At 40.5% G+C, this 23752-nt stretch overlaps 2 protein-coding genes across 2 annotated transcripts; one reads left to right on the top strand and one right to left on the bottom strand.

Annotated features, from left to right (window-relative positions):
- Nucleotides 1-11: 11 nt before the first annotated feature.
- Nucleotides 12-23669, top strand: polr2g (RNA polymerase II subunit G). The gene is made up of 9 exons (XM_080416053.1): nucleotides 12-16; nucleotides 20600-20639; nucleotides 21345-21454; nucleotides 21704-21863; nucleotides 21989-22039; nucleotides 22137-22202; nucleotides 22802-22873; nucleotides 22997-23030; nucleotides 23253-23669. The coding sequence occupies exons 2-9, from the start codon at nucleotides 20628-20630 to the stop codon at nucleotides 23264-23266; spliced, it is 519 nt and encodes a 172-aa protein (XP_080272179.1). The 5' UTR covers nucleotides 12-16; nucleotides 20600-20627; the 3' UTR covers nucleotides 23267-23669.
- On the bottom strand, nucleotides 16687-19976 carry LOC308076642 (uncharacterized protein). The gene is made up of 5 exons (XM_080417081.1): nucleotides 19871-19976; nucleotides 19578-19754; nucleotides 18647-18746; nucleotides 18040-18170; nucleotides 16687-17633 (listed from the first exon to the last, which is right to left on the bottom strand). The coding sequence occupies exons 1-5, from the start codon at nucleotides 19922-19924 to the stop codon at nucleotides 17364-17366; spliced, it is 732 nt and encodes a 243-aa protein (XP_080273207.1). The 5' UTR covers nucleotides 19925-19976; the 3' UTR covers nucleotides 16687-17363.
- Nucleotides 23670-23752: the final 83 nt, after the last annotated feature.

The raw sequence follows: 23752 nt of genomic DNA, 5'->3' as shown, positions 1-23752 counted from the left end.
CTTGAGGGAGATCAAGACAAACACAAGTAAAAGAGGGGAAAACTGAGAAGAGACTTGCTGCTACAGTAGTTGAGATGGCATAGAAAGGTGGTTCCCAACCTTGGGCCCAGGCCCCCATAGAGGGCTTAATGGGTCTCACTTATCATCACAATAAATTGTTACTAAAAACTAAATAATAATATGTTTTTCATTTAGAATATAATTTATTCTGAAATATTGTATTTCTCTATTGAAGAGTGGATGAGCTCTATTGCACTAAAGTGAAAAAGGTTGGGAATCACTTTACAATAGAAATAATGAATGGAAAGAAGGAAGGAGGCCATGGAGGGCAAATGGAAAATGGAAAAGAAGGTTAAAGCAGGAATTTTAAGTTTGATTAATAAGAAAGGACCAAGTGGGACTCAATGCAGTTGCTCTTTCTCCTTATTGAAAATAGTGTCAATATCATGTTCTTTTGTCCATCCTATTCATACGCTTTGAAATGATCTTAATGTAAATAGTTCACAACTGCAGCTGTTTTTGTTGGTGAGAGCTCATGAATACTCTGTGATCTATCAAAATCCTGGCTACTATTCGAACTTTGACTATTAGCTGTCTATACTGAGATGTCTCACTGTGAACCTTGTTGTTTTTGTTTTCACTTTAGTCAAGAGTGGCTTTATGCGGAACACGTCGTCATTATTACTTGCCATTGCTTCAGTTCAAGCATATAGAAACATTTCCAAAATGGTAAATGGTCTGCATTTCTTCAGCGCCTTTACCCAAAGCGCTTTCAATGTGTGTTATATTTCCTCATTCACACACAGATGGTGGAGGCAACTATAGCCTCGTAAACCACCGCCCCCCTCTGGAAATAGCATTTGCATTTGAGGGGGGGGGGGGGGGGGTATGAAGCTAGGAGGCAACCATGCAAGGCACCAGCCTGCTCATCGAGAGCAGTTTAGGGGTTCAGTGTCGTGCTCAGTGAAACTTAGACACAAAGACGGGGATCGAACCTGTTCCCAGATGGCTACTCTACATCCTGAGCCGCTGCTACCCCGTTTCCTGTATTTGTAAGCTTTTGTCCGAGCCGGTAGTGCTTACTTTAGGATAACTCTTCAGTTCCACTTTCGTCTCAATTTGAACATTTAAATCTTCAAAAACTAATTTGACCCTATTCTACTACACCCCAGAATAAGACAATGAGTCCTGTTCAGGACTAATCAGGTTGACACATGTACACTACACGTGAAGTCTAATTTTACTTTGTCGTACAAGTGTGTTGTAAAACACACTTGTGCGAAAATAACAGATACTCAAGTGAAAAGCTTGAATCCGTGATTTCTGGTGAGACGTAGAATAAATTATGTATTCACCATTCACCAAAAATGAAATGGGAAAAGTTTTAAATAAATGTTAAACTTGTCTTGATGAAATTAAAACAGCATTAAGACATGCTTTTTTTTTAGTTATACATGCTTTATAAATAGATACAGGTCAAGCTGTTGCCACAGTTCTAAATGTTCAGAAGATGTCAGACTGTGGTGCTGCTGTGAAGATATTCAAGAGGATGATGAAGCTACCTGGCCAACAGACAGCACACTGTATTGTATATTAGTGGACACCGAAGATGAACGAGGTTGGCAAAGACCACTGGACCGAGACAGGAACCCATCACTTGGACCTCACTGGAAGACAAATGTTACTGACTAGAACACGCCAGCAAATGACCTGACAACCAGCATACTATCTCTGGAGAACATACTGTAGACTCACAAAAGGCAGTTCCGTCCCTAGGACTTCTGTCTGTGCTTCACTGCTTTTATAGGAGACATTAGTGACTGATGCCCATGAGTGGGTGGTGATACAGCCATCTTAATCACTTTCAACATGGCATCCCTATTTTGGGCATGCCATTACAGGCGGAAAAAATGAAGAAATCAAATATTTCTTGCAGATCTGCTGTCACTGTCGGACAACAATAAATCAGGCTTAAGTGGTTAACGTCCTGCTCACCTTTTCGCTGTAGAGTCACCACTGCTACTGGTCTCTTGCTCTTTCTGTGTTGATCTTACTGTGATGCTCTATGTTAATAAATAACTATTTGATCATATTCTCCACTTGGGCTCTGTTCCCTTATTGGCCACTGGCCATTGGTCTAGAAATGAAAAGTGGTAAGGGTTTGTTTTAATTTTTCACCTTGTGAAGAGGGAACATAATTATGCTTGTTTATAGTGTAAAGTAAGAGAGAGCCTTGTGAGTGGCTTGCCAGAGTAGACCCTTTTCACTGAAGCCATATTGACATAAATAGTTGTTATGTATTGTTACTTCCTTCGTAGGTTCTATCCAGTGCCAACATGCATGCTGACTCTGACCTGAATGGAACAGAGAAGGAAAATATAGTAACATTACACGCAACAATCCATGTTGATATGGCTGCCATGAATAAGTTCTATTCTCACTCAAGGTTTACTAAATTATATTAGACTGATTGGAATTAAGTTATTTTACAATTGGAAGAATTTATCAACATAAAAACAAAAGTGTATTGTATACTATAGTACAGCATTGAATACATCAGCAATTATTTCAGATTCAGACATATTTCAGAGTTTTGGATCTTTTCGACTATGAAGAGAAATCCAGACCAGAACCGGTGAAGTTCTGTGATTTAAAAATAAATAAATATGTTTCCATTTTAAACAGAACCATCTCTGAAGGGGACAGTACATCATAAACAAACAAACAAACAAAAACCTCTGAAACCGAGCCGTAGCATATGGAAACAAATCAAACCAGTGAAATATATGCAGGGCAAGGCACAGTTCACTTAGTTCCTGTAGTTGAAAATGGACGTTATTTTATTTAGGCTTTATTTATTTAGTATTATAATACTTCCTCAAAGGGACAGATAATGTGATGTGGACATTTTAAAACATGCTTTGTTAAAGATAAAATACCCCCCAAAAAAGGACCCACAAAAAGAGGTCTGGGCGCAATTTCTGGAGCTGGATACAAACAATTTGGTACAATTCTTTGCAACATGATCTGCTAATTTTCTAACAAAAGAATGAGTGAAAAAAAGAAGAAATCCCACTATAATGAGTAATAGGGACACCAGGTTGAAAGTTAAAATGTTGCAGTTTTCCGAGCTATTTTGTTCCTGAGAAGTGAGAACCCGCTGGTCACAATTTACTGAGTCTGCTCTGCATTTGTGTTCATGCGTGCGTGTGCGTGCGTGTGCGTGTGCGTGTGCGTGTGCGTCTCCATAAAATGAAGATAGAGGCAGTAAAGCACTGAGTTTTGCCTTCTGCACAGTCAGTCCTCTAATCATTTATTAAAAGTGCATGGGAGTAAAAGAGTGAGAGTTTATGACGGAAGAATGGCACTGGATGAAGAGTAGCTTATGGGTTGTCAAACACACATTAATAAATAGGAAGGTAGAAGTATTTCAATGTAAAATTAAATTCAAATTCAAATGATACAACCTCAGTTCTCTGTTGTCATGTATGTGTTTTGGGGCTCTTCATACAGTACAGTACATGCATCAGCCGCAGCATTATGTATGCAACAATGTCCCAATCCAATTGCACCATGATACTGCTTCGCCACATTACATTTAGAAAGAACGAAGTAGAACAGAGTTTTCCCTTATTCTGTGATTTCAGTTGTCCAGAGCCAGTGTCTTATATTTCTTTTCTGCTCTTAGGGTGTCTTCTGTCCCATTTCTGCAACGTGGTATTCAGAAACATAATGGCCATATTGGTGTTAGAAGAATGTACTGTTTGCTACAACTGTCTAGTGACTAGTCTATGGAACTGACACACCTGAAAAATCCCTGTACTGTCTCACATGGCAAGGCAGGGCTTTGGTCAAGGGGCATGCAAATACAGAAGAAAGTTACAGATGTAATATAGAGCATCCAGGATTGGATGTGATGGGGTGAACGGAGGGGGGTCCATGCCTCTGTTTTTGATATCCCCCCTCTTGTCATTCATTTGTATTGCCGGTGGGGAAATGTTTTATCCCTGCTTCTAGTCAGACTAGTCAGACAGAATCTTGAATCCAACATCTAGTGATCTTGCGAAAATTTAAAAACTATGCCAGGAGCTGCTTAGCAGTGCTTTATATTCATAAGACAAGTTTAAAATGTATTTAAAACTTTTTCCATTCCATTTTTATTGGTGAATGGTGAATACATAATTTATTCTACGTCTCACCAGAAATTACGGATTCAAGCTTTTCACTTGAGTATCTGTAGAGGGCTGTGCTTGTACTTCTCTCAGGACAGACTTTGTAACTGAATGAATGAATTTCTTAAACAACCTGAAAAGGTCTTACAGTCTGAAACATTGGTTCTCTGTTCCACAAAATAACAAAAAGTGAAGATGCAAGAATACCTGTGTGCATGAGTCAGTTGGATATAGAATTGCTCAAACAACTCTATGGTATGGCTTCACTGTGCGAAGCTTTAGCTATTGATAGCAAGTTACTAGGTATGCATTTAATTAAAAAGTCCGCACAAATCGCATTGCGGCGCAGCCCCACCCTTAGGGGGGTACAGTACATACTTCACAGAGAGTTGAGCCGAACAAGAACTTTTTTCTAGCCCCACACTCCATTACTCAGTCTGAAAGAACTCTGAGTGCAGCCGTTTTCTAAGATGTGGGCATGGCCAAAGTGGGACTCTTTAGCGATTGATTCATACTGGATTAACCCAATCCCGATTGGGACGGTTAGATTTTCAACCGAGAAAACCCAGCCTTCAACAACGTCACAGACCCTGAATGCGAGGCTAGCGATTTCAGGGGCTGGAGCCAGGCTAACTTTTTTCGGTTTGCCAATACAAATTAAGTTTGTAGAGTAGAAAAATTATTTCATACTACCACAGAACTCTTCTGAGTTCTCAGACCCCACCCTCTCAATACTTTTATACCATATAGCTCTATGAATCTGCCTATAGCACATTTATTCTGTCGCTCGAGTCACTGAAGCAGTTCAGCGCCGGAACCAGCGCTGTATCTCCCTCTGACGCTGTGGCATAATCTTGTAGTTATAGTTATTGCCTAACCAGACAAACAAACTTCGGCTGTTCAGTTTAGTATGTAGCCCGCAAAATCAGACATCTTCCCCTCATTGGCTGCTTATCGACAATGGCATGTCTAGTGTGGTGACGGCCCATATTTCCTTTGGCCAAATGGAAACAGTGATCTAATACTTCACCTACAATGTTATTAAATTGTACGTATTTAATTTATTTTTATTTTCTGTGCAAATATGTTCAATTCACTTTGGCATTTCCTGGTTGTGTTCCTGTTTTGTAATGTCAGGTACGTTGTAACACATTGTGTTGTGATTTGATTGGTCTTTTGTGGCGACGCCGTATGCATACAAATATGCATTAAGTTCACACATACAGACAGACAGACAGACAGACAGACAGACAGACAGACAGACGGACAGACAGACAGACCCCGTTCCAAACGGTTTGGCTTCAGCCACGCCATAAAAAGGGAATTTGTGCCCTTGCTCCATGTCTGTGGTGACTGAATGGTACTGTATTCCTGTGACTACCAGTTGACATTACTTTTTGTTATTCATGGAATTTTGGAGAGGTTTGTGTGTATGTTTTTACACCATGTCTGAGCAAGTATGTAAATATGCATGTGTGAGTGTGTCTGTGTGTCTGTGTGTGGAGGAGGGTCTATTAGTGTGCATACTTGCGTGTGTTTGAAGGATTTCAAGTGTAGTGGATTGGTGGGCTTTCGTAGGCAGATACTAGTAAAGTTGGTCGGATGGTCAAGGCTCGAAAAAGTTACAAAGAATGTGTCCTCCAACAGTCCTGTGCAGGAATATGTACAGTGCAGTAATAGTTTTACTAACAAAAATAAAGAAGAAATAATAAAGACTGAAACAAATACTTACTTGCAGGCAAAAAGAAAGGGGACAGTACTTGCAGGCAAAAAGAAAACAAACTTAGTTAGTGCTCTAACAGGATGTATACCTAAACCAAGGCCCTGCAGCAATCTCTCCTGAATGTTCTCAGTTACCAGCACAACACAAAACTGAAGCAAAAGTCTTCTCTCAGCACCTTCACCTTCGATTTTTGTAGCAAAGATGTGTGTAAGGGCATGGGCTGCCCCGTGACACAGATGACAACTCAAATGTTTGCTATTGACTTAACGAAAGAGAGAGAGATACAGAAAGAGTTCATCATTAAAAAAATGTCACTTATTAAAAAAACTCAAAATAGACAAGAACATGAAGCTTCAATAAAGAGCATAACACACGCACGCACGCACGCACGCACGCACGCACGCACGCGCACACACACACACACACACACACACACACACACACACACACACACACACACACACACACCCCCACACACACACACACACACACACACACACACACACACACACACACACACACACACACACACACACGTAGAGAGAGGACAGAGAGAGGGCGACAGACAGAGAGAGAGAGAGAGAAGAGATTGAGAAAGCTGGAATATTATTATGCAATCAAGGATAAATGGGAGACAGAAATCATATTGGTTACGGATTGAAACGTTAAGACCGGGATAAACACTAAGCCTGAACACTGTTTGTGTATGTGCATGATTATGTGCATGTTTATGTGCCTGTATATGTGTGTGTGATTGTGACACTGTGCATTGCTTTTGACTTTGACCTCCCTTTGCTCTTTACTCTGATCCCTGAAGAGATTCTAGAGAGCATAATCAGCTTTAACCACTTAAACCAAAAACCAAATAGAGATCTACTAGTATCGTGTAGCCAGCCGGTCAGTTATCTCGGCCTATTGATACGTCTGGGAAATCTAAATTCAATGAATGGCCTTGGATGCCAGAGAAATTCTGCGGTAACAAACCTATATGCCCACTGCTTAGAAAAACAATCCGATAAATCACATAAGAAGGAACACCCTAAAGTCTTTGCATTGATGCTGTTGTTTTTTAAATTACATTTCTCAATTGTTTCAACCCAGTTTACTGAATGTAGATGTCACCAGACCTATCAGTATGCAAAGATCTCTGATTGTCTGGCTGTACAAGAGATCAGCTTGTTTTTGCCAAATGTTTGCCTATTTTTTGCAGAATGTTCGCCTATTATGACACTACAGTGTGTGGTTAACACTCCGACTGTGATTAGGGCTTGAGTGTTTTTGTGCTTTTCTCTCTTTGGCAGGTGACAGGTCAGAGTAGCCAGAGAATCATATATTTTCCAGGTTCTATAATCAGGACTTTCCTCATACCTGAAAAACACACACTAAAACTGGTCAATTCTTAAAACTAAACCACTTATGCACTCGTAAAACAAACCACAACTAAAAACTAGAACTGATGAATATTCAACACTAATAACTCACAACACAACACTCCTCCTCCTGTACTCAATGGTCACTAAATAAAATGTATTGTGATATGGTTTTAATTTATTGGACTGCCAGGGCCATGCATTTTAAGTATGCCTTTTTCTTTGTTAACAGTCAGAGTGCACATGTAGCCTACATTAGTGTATAAATAAATAAACCATTCTTTCCCACCATACATTCCACTCATCCACTGATATTTTTTCTGTAACTCATTTGTGATTTCTTTCCCCCCGTTGACTCCTGTCCCCTTAGTTTGTGGCCAAGAGCTGGACCATGACACACAAAGGAACTTTATTTGCATGAGAAAATATACGTTTACATTGCAAAGCAAGTGTCAAAATCTAATGTGTGTGCACGTGCGTGCACGTGCGTGTGCTCTTATCTCATTGCTGACATAAAGAGAAGCCATTAAGGTGTTTTGGCTAAAACACAAGCAGCCTACAGTATCTATCCTAAATATTTCAGGTTAATCTCGCTCTCACTGCCTGCTATGCCTCCTCCTGCTTACCTCAGCTCCTCAACCATATACTGTCAGAGTGGATGTGACAGTGTGTGTGACAGTGTGTGTGTGTGTGTGTGTGTGTGTGTGTGTGTGTGTGTGTGTGTGTGTGTGTGTGTGTGTGTGTGTGTGTGTGTGTGTGTGTGTGTGTGTGTGTGTGTGTGTGTGTGTGTGTGTGTGTGTTTGCTTGTGTGTGTGCTTTCATTCGCGCATGGGTCATGCTTTCACATTCCTCCTAATCTTTGCTTACTTCAGCTCTCTGTGGAGGAGCCTCTGTACCCAGCATGCACCTCCCACACCAGCCATTAACCCCCACATGCTTCAGGAATCCACCACTCCCTCAACACCTCATATACACACTACAAGGCAAAGGATAAAGAAAGCTGTAGGAAAAAAGGAAGTAATTTACAGGTATTAGAAAGCAGAGGCACAGAACTACTGTTTTTGAGTACAAACCTTCAGCAACATAAACATCAAATAAAAAATACTGATTGGTTAACTGGACATTATGTAAGTGTAGTTTTTTTTTTTTCTCAATGTTTATCCCACGATTTTGTAACCCGATTTTTTACACCCAGTACCAATTGTCAATGTAATCCTGGGCACTACCTTCCCTCTGCCAACCTAGGGAGGCCAGGGCCGAGCTCATGCCTCCTTCAATGCATGAGAGCCAACTGACCTTCTTGTCACCTGACAGGGGACAGTTTCCCTGGTTGGTGTACTGTATGTTGCTGTGGTACATCCTTGTGATCGATGTATTGGCTCACACAGTACATCTCCTCACTCACTCTTGGCACTGCAGCCCCCTATACAGATGCCTGTTGCTCATGTACTGGTTCTGGTTGATGTTTAATACTGCACGTTCTGGTGTTGCACCCATCCAGGGACTTCTGTAGGGCAGGCTTCAGGGTCCAGCATTTATAGCCATAGGAGGATGGACTCTACATTTGCAGAGAAGAAGCTTAGCTTGATATGTTGGGTGAGGTTAGACTTGGCCATGCCATTCAGAGCCCTCCATACAAGCACATTTTTCCCAAGAGCTTCCTTGCCTGCTCCACATGGTCAAATATCAGGCAGATGTCATTCACATTGTCTGGGTCCGTTAGGTCCGTCAACATGAAGTTCATAAGTGTACACTGAGCATGGTCCCTATGGCCCGTAATAGGTTGGGAGGGATACTGTGTAAGCCTTAAGTATCAATTAAAGTATCTATTAATTAAATTGTTCTGATCCCACCCACATTTTAAATGTGAGCATCAGTGCTGAAGCAACAGCCAATATGAGGCTGAAATGTGTCTGTACTGAAAACGTCTTATATGTATATCCATGTATATATTATGTATATATACAGCACATTTCCATGGTGACGTGAGGCATTCAGATCTACTGCAGTGATGAGCAGGAAGTGCTACTTGCCTGTGCATCTGTTATTGTTATGGTTGTTCATGTGTTAGGTTAACAACAGGGAGTGCTGTTGGGTGGTTTCATCAAGTGAAAGGCAAGACGTGAGATGATTTCTGGGGAACCACCCACACACACACACACACACACACACACACACACACACACACACACACACACACACACACACACACACACACACACACACACACACACACACACACACACACACACACACACGCGCGTAAACTGTACACATCATACATAAACCAACCCATACACATTCATGCAAGCTGTGCGCAATGTGAGATAGAAGGAGAGCAGTCTGTTGTGCTCAGCATGATGCTGATGCGTACTTCACAGGGTATCATACATTTCTGTACAGAAACGGAGACACGCTTCCTTTGCAATGGGTTTGGAAAGTACTTCTTGATGGTTCATAAGTATGAGGTGATACAGTCAAGCCACCATTTTGAGATTCACAAGAGGCAGATCAAGACAGAGCTGTATCGCCCTAAAGGACACGGAAAAGGGCAAGAAAGTAATGAAATCAATAAAAAGTCAATGTTATTGCAGGGCAGAACTTTTGCCTGCTGACGTGCCAGCCCAGGACTGTTATGAGAAATGGACACACACACACACACACACACACACACACACACACACACACACACACACACACACACACACACACACAGATCAATCTGCCACTCCTACACTCCCCAGAGTGTTTGAGGTGAGAATGCCCTGCTATTTCACTAAAAAAAACATCCTCTTCTTCAAATGGATAAATTAACAATAGATTTACTGTGTGGCATTCCCCTTGAACCCGTTATGTTAATATTATATTATATTTCTGTCCAGTATCCACTGAATTGAACCATGAGCTTTCTTTCATCAGTGTAATAACATATGATTGACTTCAGTGGGCGGGAAGAGCTGACAGCCTGATGCTAAAGTGATCCAGTGCTAAATGAGAGACCCAGATCAGGGAATCCTGTCTCCTCTTGCTTTATTCTGGGTGTCCTATCGGTCTCACTGTTGATTTATGACTAAAGGGTGATTTATACATAGTTGTGCGCCGGTGGTGTTCTACAGTCGCAGCATGGTGTGTATTTTTTTTAGATTGGTTATTTTCGGTGGGTGACATGACTCACAACCAAGTATGCATGTTGTCAGCCATCAGTCTAGATCAGACATGTCCAAAGTCCGGCCCGGGGGCCAATCGAGGCACAAGAGCAGATTTTATATGGCCCCTTCCTAAAATGTATTATTTATAGCCCACCAATATAGTCATGTGAAATTCATACATTGACGAGTGTTTTAAAATGAACCTGGGCAGATAGGCTATTTCTAAATAGAAAGTGTAAGGAACACAATTATTTTCTTCTGGGGGTCCATGGCACAAAACATTTTCAGATGGGGGTCCGCGGCCATCTACTATATACGTATATACCGGTATATCAATTTGGGGGCCCTTGACACGAAAGTGGTTAAGTGGTTAATCGATTTATATATTTAATGACTACACTGGCATGAGCTGTTTGTCCATTTAATCAGCTCCACAACTGACATGACCAACAAACACACTAATGTTTACATACTCTATGCACATGTATGCACTTACAATGTACTGTACAGAAGAACACAATATACAAGCATGCAGCAGGCATGCATAAGCGTCAGCGTGCTCATTGCGTTTTCACAAGCACATTCCGATACTCTAATGATGCACAACCTATAATCCCCAGGAATCAAGTAATCTGTGTGATTGTGCCTTTGGATTATGAGTCTGGGGGGTTCAGAACGCGTGACTCGTAACCTCTCAGTTTGAGTGCTTAAAGGGGAATTTTGGACTAAAGTTTTCTTACCTTTTCTATGACGTTATGATATCTTAGGATGAATGGTACAGTAGAAAATTTTCATAACTCCACCCCTGAGCCGCCACAGCTTAAAAGGTGCGCGGATAGGCCTTAGGTTAGATCATATATTTTAACAGCTTTTTTTTTTTTTTTTTTTTTTTTGAGATCTGACGTTCATAGTGACAAAACACTGTCCCCAAAAAAAAAAAAAAAAAAAAAAAAACAGAAGTCTCGCTAGACGAGATTGAAATCTCGAGATTTCAATCTCGTCTAGCGAGACTTCTGTTTTTTTTTTTTTTTTAATAACAAAAGCTATTAAAATATGTGATCTAACCTAAGGCCTATCCGCGCACCTTTTAAGCTGTGGCGGCTCAGGGGTGGAGTTATGAAAAATTTCTACTGTACCATTCATCCTAAGATATCATAACGTCATAGAAAAGGTAAGAAAACTTTAGTCCAAAATTCTCCTTTAACTGTATTGGGCTAATGCCTACCTGTTGCAATATTTTGTGGGGTGTCCACTGCTCTGTTCACAAATGTCACCTAAAGCTGAGTCTGCACAAGACATTGCTATGCTCTGTATCCGCTCTTGCAAACCAATGTGTCAATACCATGCTGAGCATCAAACTCAATGGCACCCTCTGGCATGACCTCAACCCTAAATACCTTGTTGCTGCCATGACCACTGCCTGTGAAAACCTCCTGAAGAGACTTGCTCGCACTGGATGGGGTGCAAACTTCGCCATCCTACGCACCTCCACCCTTGCATACTCCACTGCTTCAGTAAGCTGCACTCACATGGAGTCACAGTTGATGTTGTGCTCAACACCACCATGAAGCTAATCAGTGGAGCACTATCAACTTCCTCCCCATACTGTATCGCAGACCTGTAGAGCTCCACCGACACTACATGACCTTGAAGCTGGCCTGCAAATATACAGATGAGTCAACAAGCCCGATTCCCCCGTCTGTTGACCTAAACACAGATACTTCTCTAAAGAAACTGGGAGACTCCTTACCAGCCATCCACACTATGGTTAGATCGTTGATTCCTGGAACAGGCAGGTTAACATCCATATTTAGCAAGTTCATTTACTCCCTCAGATATCCTCCTGGATGCGACCTGCACGGAATGCCTGGCTCAACTTCAACAGACCCTAATCTATCTACTGATGACTGGAGAATCTGCCACTGATCTTTGTGAATGTGGGAAACCACAGACTGTTGAACACAATCTTCCTTTTCGATACCATAACTCACCGATTTCTCATCTGCCTCTGTAGCTCTACACACATGAGTTTTTTCCAAGAACAATTGGATGGCAACTGTTGAGTGTAGAGCATTACTCGTTATGCAGTATAATACGTGCCCAAAATCTCTTTCTTTCTCTGGTGGCTCACAGTAAACAGATTCAAACCGGCCATCAACTAAAGAGACAAATGTATGAGAATTTGGACAAAACTTTATTTTTGAGCGGTGTAACCGCTCCTATAAGTGGGTTTAGGACCCATCCGTGGCAAAAGTTTTTCTTTCCGTCTTGAAAATGTGTCTTTCGCTGTGACGCCATGCTGTGGAAAACAAGCCCATAGGATAAGCTCTGCAGGACGTGCTGTGATTGGCTAGCGAGACGCATGATGAAATTAATAATAATGTAAAAAATGTAAGCACGTCACTTCGCTGTGATTGGCTACCGAGATGCATGATGAAATTAATAACTCATAAATAGCACCGCTCACTTCACACTGGGTGTGATTTTTGGGCGGTGTAGCCGCCCCTATAAGTGGGGTTGGGACACCTCATTAGTATTAGTTTCCTGCACTGTGATTGGCCCACTTGGCCCACTTTCCTGTACTGTGATTGGCTGACTCTATTGGCTGACTCTATTCAGCACTGTGATTGGCTAGCGAGACACATGATGACATTAATAACCTATAAATAGGATTATGCACTTCCAAAAATCATTTTTCTTGGGAAGTGAGCTTCCATCACTATGATGACCACTGTGATGACCACACCGCCCACCTCACCCTGTGTGTGATTTTTATTTCTATATTCTTAAATTGTGCTGGGAAAAGATATTTAAAAAGATCAAATTCACCTTATAACGCCTATGTTATCAATACACATGGTTAGTTTTTTTTAAATGCGTTTAACAAAACAAAAACAAAATTTGTGAATTCTTGTCTGAGACAAGGGTGTTTTCTGTTTTGTGTTTTAGATGTAAAAAACATCCAAAACATTGTATGAATCGTATGTAATTCATATATATATAAATCCTTTAAGAACATATTTTCACCCAACATTTTTTAAGTAAACACAGCTGAAGGTAATAACAATAATTGTAGGGGTGTTTCATTTGGGTGTTACCATTTGAAGGAAACACACCCACCATTAATTTTATTACCTTCAGCTGCTGAGCAAAACACTTTACCCTTAACAGCTCCCCCTGCCCTGAGCGCTCATCAGAACCACAGAATCAGCCATCAGCTGGGTGAAGCTGAAAACTTGATTTCCCTCGAGGGATTAATGTCTCCTCTTATGTTTATTTTCTTCCTGAAGAACACTTTTTATTGTTATCTTTATTAAAATACACTTGATTTTAAAGTGATCTTTAATGTCTTCAAAAGTGAAGCATGAAATGTGACTCCTGCTCTTACAAAATGACACCTGCAGTACAAGGTAGAAACCAATTGTGGAATTGAGATTAAAAGTTACGAGATGTCTTTAATAGAAGTTTTTTTTGTGTGTAGCATTTAGGAATGAGGTGTCTCGTTTGAATGTTGAGTGGGAGCTGTGGTTTACCAGTGAGACTGTTCATTGAAGTTGCTCGCATGAGGAAACCCCATATTTAACACATTTATGTGGAGAATAAGTTTAAGATATTGTGTGGAAATTTAAAGTTGCAAAACAGAGGAATTAAGTGAGTAGAGAGCAGAGCACCCCACCCTGGGCTCTGCTGTAGTACAGTGCAGCATCTCTGGAAACACAAGCATGAGGAGATGAAGGATTAACAATGCCACAACTTCTTTCTTTAATAAATATATTTTCCTTTTCTATTTCAGCCTTACTGTTTGGATTGTACTTTCAGTCATTTTGCTACAGAGGGTGACATAATGCAGTATTACTTCACATAGAATACACGGCACGCCATCTCATAGTGAAACTTTTTAAAGCCATTATTTCCCCTGAGGGAGGATTTGCTGTGCAGTCAGCAGGCTCGCTGTGCTGCCAACATGTAGCTCTGTGCAAATTAGAATCAATGAAATATACATAAGACGGAAATTATGTTACTGCACAGTGTAAGAACAGCCAGAATCTCATGATCGATAATAATAAATTATGTTTGACATCCATCATCACTCCTCAGAGCCTGTATATGCCTTTTAAATCATCAATAACAAACTCCAGCTTTTACTCAGATCAGCTGCTGAGCTGCAGTTGACATAAATAGCGACTCATGCTCTGCTTTCATTAAATATAACAATCTCATAGCTGCTGGGAAGAAGTCTTTTAAACTTGTTGCCACGAATGTACGTGCTCTATGACAGTGGTTCCCTCCCAAACTTTTTTTCCTTGGAGCCCCCATTTCCTAGATCTGACATAATATAATGAATAATATAATTATTCTAATAATAGAATAAATGGAAAATTTTGAATAATGTAGACTACATTTTTTACAATATAATGACCTAGAATGATCCAAAATCTAAACAGACAAGGTCTCACGTCTTCCTGTGATCTTTGGCACCCCCCTAGGGGGACATGGACCCCAGGTTGGAAAACGGTTCTCTATGATAATGGTTCTCAAAGTTGGGTCCAGGGACCCTCGGTCCAAATGGACCCTCACAGGTCTGTACTCTGGTGTAAATGGAACCAAATGGATCCGTAAGGATTTGTACACTCTCAGAGTAATGGAGGTCATGAAATTAAAAGCTTTGAGAACCACTGCTCTGTGATAACCTTTCAGATGGATTCCATTTGACAAATGCTCCACTCAGGCTTAGCACTGACTCTCCTGCCCTTTTCTCCGTTTGAATAACAACCAAACCAGGTTTCCTTCATGTGTCTACCCCCGTCTCTGTCTGTCTCCTCCTCCCTCTCTTGACACATGTACATCATGACATTTTATTTCCCTCTGGAGGACATTGCAAATGCCTTCTTTTCAACTCCACCCTGGAATAAAATCCTATTGATCAAACCATCAATGTGTCGCCACTCACCAGGCCACAATAAGAAAGTGGACTGGGACACACCTGCCCTTATTATTAACCTAACTAATGATGGTGGAGCCATGTCAATAAATGTCCAAATGTCCAAAACGATCCATTCTGTTTATTTTGTTTAACTTCTATTCTATTGATTTTTTTGCCATATTCATTTGCGTTTCATATTTGATTTCTTTTGTCGGTTCTCACCTCTTTTTCACTGTTCCTCTATCCAACCCTCCCCAACCACTCCGCTCATCCTCCCCCCCATTTATTTTACTGTTCTCTTTCACTGCTCTACTCATACTAGACATTGCAACATGGACTTAGGAAATATAAAAATAATTTAAGTACAAACAGGGGTAGCAGAATGCCATAAATGAGTGTTAACATCATGTCTGGAGCCTGGCCTCTCGTTTTAATGGTTACAGGAGACATGTGAGTCATAAGGGCAGCACTGAAATACTGTAAATAAATACTTTTTCCTTTTCTTTATTTTACTCTCAGGCTTTCTTAGTGATTACATGTCAGCAGACCAAAATGTAATTTTTTTGCACTTCTGTCATTTTCTCCAAGCCCATTGTGGTCCATAACTAGTTAGTACCCTTGTATTATAACCTTATTGCTACCTACTAGTATCATAGGCCTACCTTGATTATTTATTTTAATATATGTTGGATGCATCTTATAGATGTTGGACATTTTTGGCACAATCTGCCTCTTTGTATAAACATGTGACAGATAAAAGGTATTTATAGTGTTTTGATCATATAAATCCTTTTTTTTAGCTCAAGTCTTCTTCAGGCCAGATATGAAGAGCCAAAGCCATATTTCAAACAAGGAATTCCTCATAAAATGTGTTCAAAGTCATATGAGGATATTTCATGTGTCCTCAGTACAAGACCACTGGCGCGCGCGCGCGCGCACACACACACACACACACACACACACACACACACACGTTAACAAAGTGATATATGATGCAGGTAAAATCTACAGTATACACAGTAAATATTGGGTGTGAATGTAACTCCGAGTCAAAATGGAACCAATTGCACATGTAAGTCATCTCCACTGACAGCAAGAACAAGAGCTGGAGGAGTCCAACTTTAAAATCTAACTTTATGCTTAAGCCATGGCAAATACTGGAATGTGTTGCCATCTAGTGGCAACACATTCATTTATACATCTAGTGGTGTATAAATGCATTTTTCCCAAAACAGCTTCTACAACATTCTGTAGTGTTATCTTTAGGCGTATTAATGTAATATTGGAGACAATGTAGGAAATGAGAATGACAAACCTTTAACATTGTTAAAATATAGTTTATTTTGAAAACAAAACAATTAGATCACACTAGTTAAAAATGACCCAGTGTTACTGACTGCCTCGCCTGTTGGGATAGAAGATATGAAAACAAAAGTGCACTTTTAAAGTGATTTTCCAACAGTGAACATTTACCCAACCTATTTTTGTTGAGCGAATAATTTGAAGTTATGTCAGTTTTTGCGGAACACTTCAAAAGGGTTGTGCAACAAAGTACTTCAGCCAAAAGTCATTAACGGGAATTATAATCCAGGCATTGGGAGGTCCACATTGTCTAGCATCCCATGCCTTCATTTATCGATCCAGAGAAACCCAGGAATTCCACTATAGACCTTTTCAGCAACCATTTTAACATGAAACAGTATAGGGTAAATAAAGGTGATAATTAAAGTTGCTTTCCATTCAAGTCAAACACAGGGTGCTACTACCATGGGGAGAAGACTTTTTGCATAACATTACAAACAATGATTTTTAAACTATCTGAAATACAAAATCAAAATCAAATGGAAAGCAGAGGGTGTGTGATTCAGCACTCACATTCTACTGAAACAAACAGCATTGCCTCAGTGGCAGAGCAGTACTGTAAAGTTGTCATGGATACGGGTGAGCGCCTCTCTGGACAGGCTCTGTTAACACCTGGGTTTACAAAGTATTTTTTTTGTCAATATGGCTGCTGTGAAAAAAGGTCTATTTCTCTCCCTTGTTCCGTGGCACACGGCCCATGTTATAAAACTCGGTATTAGGCCTCATATCTGTGAGGTGAGCCAGGCGGTTGGACATGGCGAAGAAAGCAGCGATGGCAGCAATATCCCAGGCATCCTCGCGGTCAAAGCCCACTTCCTCCAAAGACAGGAAATGCTGCTCGGTGATAGTGTCGCTGCGACACACAGCCATGGCGAATTCCAGCATGGCATGCTCCCGAGGTGAGAGCGCTGCATTCTCATAATTTACTACGACCTGGGTAAAAGTTGTCAGAGTGGAACGTGATTAAATTAAATGAAAGGTTATTTTCAATCAGCGACCTGATGATGTGTGTTTCATGGCATTTCTACATTGACATAATGTAAGGGTAGTGGCTCAGGAGGATCCCCGATTGATTGATCCCCGGCTCCCGCTAGGTTACTATTGAAGTGGCCTTGAGCAAGACACTGAACCTCTATTTGCTCCCGATGAGTAGGTTTGTAGCTTGCATGGTTTCCTCTGGCATCGGTGGGTGAATGTGCGCATGAATGGTGACTGCAATGCACATTGTAAAGCGCTTCGGATAAAGGCGATATATAAATGCACCATTTTTCATAACATTGCTGTCCACTTCACCCATGCCTGAGTCATAATATGAAAAAGACAAACAATTATTAAGTACCTGATCAGCAAGAGTGGGTTTCTTAGAATAGATGCGATGCAGTGCACTGTGGGATACCACACAGTAGAGACACTGGTTGTAGGTGCTGGTGGCCACTACGATCAGCTCACGGTCTGCCTTAGTTAGTCCCCCTGGAGGACAATACAAACACAAGAACACAGACAAACACGTCTGAGTAAAGATACAAAGTCAAAGCAGACAGACACGTTCACACTAAACAAAGACAGAAGTGCATCGGTGTAAACTTCATAACTTCAAAACCGTTCGTTTTCAGGAAATGGAGGAAAAACTGTGTTCCAATGAATCCAATGTAGTTATAATTTAGTCACAAGGTCTTGTTAATACTTTTCAAAGGTTCAATAAAACCTACAGACACACGTAACCAATTTCACGTTAATTTAAAAAAGAAAGTGAAAACGCATCACATTGTGAGTTGGGAAATTGTAGATAGGCTATTTTTTCTACTTTTGTATGATACTGTTAGTATGTAGGGCAATAATTTATGAAAAAACATAAAACGTTATGGAGATACAAAGTTTCTGCTCGAGATCAACGATTGTCATGTAGCTATGCTTGCACAAGCAACATGAAAACACACAGCACCCACCTGTCTCCTTGTTCATCAGCTCATTGTAGTAAGCAAAGAAAGCTCGAAACTCGGCTGGTCTATGGGCCAAGACTTTGAAGACATTGGGCAAAAAGCCTCCCTATAAAAGAAAACGGGTGCACCGACTGCAATATCAACATGAATCAAACTGAGGGAGAATAATGTTGTGCAAATGTACTTCTATGCAACTTTTATTTCAACGCAAGTTACAAATAGCCAGTGGTGGACATCTAAGTAAATGTATTGAGTATCTGAGCTTTACTTTATTTTTGCAATTTTTGCATACTGGATTACTTTCACTCCACTACAAATATTGAACTTTTGACTCCCTTAGATAAAGTAGCCTCCCTACACATTAAGCCCCATTTCAAATATTGTGAAAATAGCAGATCTAGAAGCTCACAACACATCGCAAGTAAGCTCGTAGATCTACTATTTTCACCAATATTTATATTTTTATTTCACCCCAGCAAGTACTCCAGTGCTTTAACTCAAGTACAAATTTGACAGACCAACTTCCACTTGTAGTTGAGTAATATTTGACCAGGACGTACCTATACGGTATAGGTATAGGCTAAACCAGGACACCCAGAAGGAAAAAAATGACTAAATTATTCAAACATTTTTGATATATTTTTTAATATTTTCAGAAATAGCATATGTACATACAAGCTCGCAGCGCGGCATGAAGTGACATGCCGTGAGCTTGTACATCTGCTATTTTTGAATAGCCAACAAATAAATGGTGAAAGTGGTTAAAATGATTGTGATGCTATAATAACTACTTCTGGTGGGTACCCAAATTGGCACACCCCCAAGGACCCCTGGGGGTCCCCGGACCCCACTTTGAGAACCACTGATCTATACTATCTGACTGAAGTACTGGGGGTCGAGTATACTTTGTCCACCACAGCAAACAGCTGTTTGATACCTTCATCTCCACTTCCTCCATCAGCTCAACTATATCGTAGGGCAGGTCCTTCTTGTAGGGTACAGGGTACCGACTGATCTTCTCTGGAGGAGCATCTCTGGAGGAGGAGCAGTGTCTGGCTGCTGCAGACACAACCGCCCCCGTCTGGCGTACCACACTATCCGACCGGAGAGACGCCTAGAAATGCCAAACGCAGAAAGTTCATGGAAGGAACAAACACTCTGACATGTTGTCCACAGACATAAACAATGCAATCTGCAGTGGTGGTGGTGGTGGCTCCAACGCTAACTCACAAGCAATGTAACAGTGGAAGGACGTAGCAACCTCAAGACGCCACTGCTCGCCATATTTCAGTCAGCTCAGCTGTCATATATATGAACTATTTACTTCCTAGTTGTCTGGATCAAGGAGTATGTAATATTGAGTAAGGGAGAGGTCAGATACGTCACATTTTAGGCACTCACTGGTAGGCAAACTGGAGCCGGACGTTTGAGGGATAGTCAGGTCAGGTGGACAAACAAAGTCACAAGTGTATGAATAAACACTATCTTTGAATGCTGGCTCCAGTTTGCTCGTCTTCTACCTCCATGTAACCTCTCCTTCAATATTATACTCCTTGTTTTTTTTTGTTTTTTAGACAACCCAATCATCGCCTGTTCTTTGGTAACGCCTACCACAGTGCCCCTCCCACACGAGTCTCTTGTTATTATTGTTCTTTTTTTGCAGCTATATCGTTTTTCCTTAATTCGGTTTTCTTGAATAGTATCTAATAAAGCAGTATTACATTTTAACTTGCTTTTTCAAGTCATAAAAGCCGTAATAAAGACGTGTCAAACAAGAGATACTCACTTTTGGGATTTTCTGTCCCACATGTGGTTTGTATATCATCCCAACCACAAGAGGGCGCGCCAGCATTCCTGTAGCCACCGCTCACAGCCGCCATGCCTTTTACCCACCGGAAGTGTCTATGTTGTGAGAGAGAGAACGGAAAAGAGCTCCATTCAATGTAAAGTGAGATCGAGTAAACATTGGAGGGTGGAATCAAAAGCAATGTTTTACCATGTAAGTAGGTCGATTGCAGTTCATTCACGAGCTAACCTTCGTTACTTGGTTATCATAATCACCAATATATTTTGTTAGCCAGTGAACTGTTAACACACGGACTGGTTCAGTTCGTTTTGTTGGACATACATAGTTCTACAATCACTGATCGCACATTGCTGAACCTCGAGCAGTGTTGCCATGTCTGCTTATTATAAGCGACTTTTTCTGTGAAGTTTCTTGTAAATATTGGAAGTAGCAGGTTGCGTTTTTTTGGGCTTGTTTCTAAAGTGTAGTTGCTTATTTGGGCTAGCTTCCTAATGTTGTTTTAACTTGTTTAAACCAGTGGTTCTCAAGCATTTTCATGTCAAGGACCCCCCAAATTAATATGCATTTGTCCACGCCACGGACCCCCATCTGAAAATATGTTATGCCAGGGACCCCGATACCAGATTTGTGTTGTTAAAATGTTTCAAAAATATTCCAAGATTACCATTTTCGTTTTCAATATCGGCTATGTTCAAATATCCGTTGCCAATCGCTTCTTTTGGGCTTGTTTTCATATACCTGGTTGCTTGTTTCTCTCGCAAAATCTGGTGTAGAAGAGTCGAATGGGACCATCAGTGTTCTGTGCAGATAATCGTATCCGTCCTCAGTCATTGGAGGCTAAACAAAGGTTGAATGAGGCGTTCTCCTTAAACATTGCTTGTGTTTTTCTGTTCATAGATTTCTTTGGAGCATGAGATCTTGTTACATCCACGGTATTTTGGCCCCAATCTTCTCAACACCGTGAAGCAGAAACTGTTCACAGAAGTGGAGGGCACGTGTACTGGCAAGTAAGTGGCATTGAGACCTATTTGATGGTATGGAAATCTAATCATTGTGGCCCCAACATGGTCACTGTTTACATGAGGACTGTAAAGGCAGGAGTAGCATTTGTATGAAGAACATAAAATTTCAAAAATAAAACTAAGGCTGGAAAGTCAATAACAGTTCTTGACCTTATTTCATTACTTATTTTCAGGAAAACTTTTATTAAAAAACTTGGCTGGATACAAAAAAAGTTTTACACCCCTTTGTTTCAGGTATGGTTTTGTCATTGCTGTTACCACGATTGACAACATAGGTGCTGGTGTGATCCAGCCAGGGAGAGGGTTCGTCCTTTACCCTGTCAAATACAAGGCCATTGTCTTCCGTCCATTTAAGGGTGAAGTAGTGGATGCTGTGGTCACTCAGGTTAACAAGGTCAGTGACTACAGATATTGTTCAGAGACTGGCACAATACTAAACATAATGTCAGGATCATAAAGAAATATTCACAACAGTTTTGGTTGTAGCTTATCTGAACTTTGTTCCCGTGTTTTTTGCAGGTTGGGCTGTTCACCGAAATAGGTCCCATGTCTTGTTTCATCTCTCGTCATGTAAGTCATGTCACCTAACTTGTTGTCTACAGAGTTGCATGGTTGTTTGATGCTGGTCCATTGTAGTGCCCTAACCATGAATTTATCTCTTTTGCAGTCCATTCCCTCAGAAATGGAGTTTGACCCCAACTCCAATCCCCCTTGCTATAAGACTGTTGATGAGGTAAGACTTTACATGATTACATTTGTGTTTTGCCAGCTGCCGATTTGTATTTTATTTTGTATTTATTATTATTTTTTAAATTGTGCCTTTCACCAGAAACTGGTTGGATGGCATTATTGTTTTCATAGCAAGCCAACTGTGCAAGGCACTTCAAATTCAACATACCAGTTCCATCAAAAGCAGGAAGCAACAAACACTTATGTGATGCTCTGAGAAGTTTGAATGGTGTCAGTCAATGAGGTTTCCTCCTTTATGCATTTTGTTCACTGCTTTCGATAAGAGTGACGGTGAACAAATGCTACTACAATCAAATATGTTATGTTGTTTTGTATCGAGAAGAATCTAACGTTTGTGTGATTAATTTGGCAGAATGTTGTAATTGTTTTAAGCTTAGTCAATGGAATACTAAATATTAAAATGAACCCTGAGTGTATGTTAGAGATAATGATGGTGGCGCCATATAAAATTACCTTGGAAACGGAGACAGTGTTCAAAATATCTCAAGGTCTTCTTTAGCTGCTAGTAGTCTATTCTTTATGATGATGGCAAAGAGCTGCTCAGTCTCTCACTTAAATATTTATGTTTTATTTTATTTTAAGGACATTGTAATCCAGCAAGATGATGAGATCCGGCTTAAGATTGTGGGAACAAGAGTGGATAAAAATGACATCGTAAGAATACTTTCAGTCAAGCACTATCTGTCAATAGGCAAAATGATGGGCCTATTATTTATATACCATTATGTTGATTTACACTTAGTTACTTACATGGTTGTAATGTGTTCCTTTTTTCAGTTTGCCATTGGATCGCTCATGGATGATTATCTTGGTAAGTATACCACAATATCTGAGAATCACAGTTTATTTTGGTCAACTGACATGGTCCATGGAAAATATATAGCTATAGCTGCTTGCCTTTTTCAACCATTAAACTATACTAAGATCAAGATAAGGTTGAAAATGGGTGAAGTTCTCCTTTAAAGAGTTTGTTTCCTTAAATGTGTCAGTAAATCTTTAACTCCTAAACATTGTATCTGTGTTATTTTCTCAGGTCTGGTCAGCTGATTTCTCTGTCACCATGTGTGTGAAGGCGTGGTTATTTTGTTAAAATTTTCTGTATTTTTGTTTGTTTGTTTGGAAAATAGTCTAAAATGGATTCCATTTAAGCCTGATTCAGATTTAGTTGCAGGACTGTGTCGCATGTAGAAAATAACTGACCTACAAGCTCACAGCGTGTCGCATCGCCCACTCATTGAGAGCTTGTAAGTCAGCTATTTTCGAGGCGCAGCACTGTCGTGCGACTGAGCATAGATTAGGTTTTAGCCAGAATGACGAGTATGTTGTTATTCAACACTCTTAATTTTAGCTCACCCCCATTTTATTCACAACATATAATTCTCCAACTCAGCTAGTTGCTACATATGCTTGGATTTTGTACTTGGACTGTAATAAAACATTCTATTTGTTACCACTATGTCCTCTCTTTTGTGTGCAACACAAAACAAATGTATTGTGTGTTGTTTTAACATCTGAATGTGTTGGTGTAATGAC

Source organism: Gymnoscopelus braueri (genome assembly GCF_963280865.1).
Source record: "Gymnoscopelus braueri genome assembly, chromosome: 20".
Taxonomy (NCBI): Eukaryota; Metazoa; Chordata; class Actinopteri; order Myctophiformes; family Myctophidae; genus Gymnoscopelus; species Gymnoscopelus braueri.
This window is presented reverse-complemented; position numbering and strand designations above follow the sequence as displayed.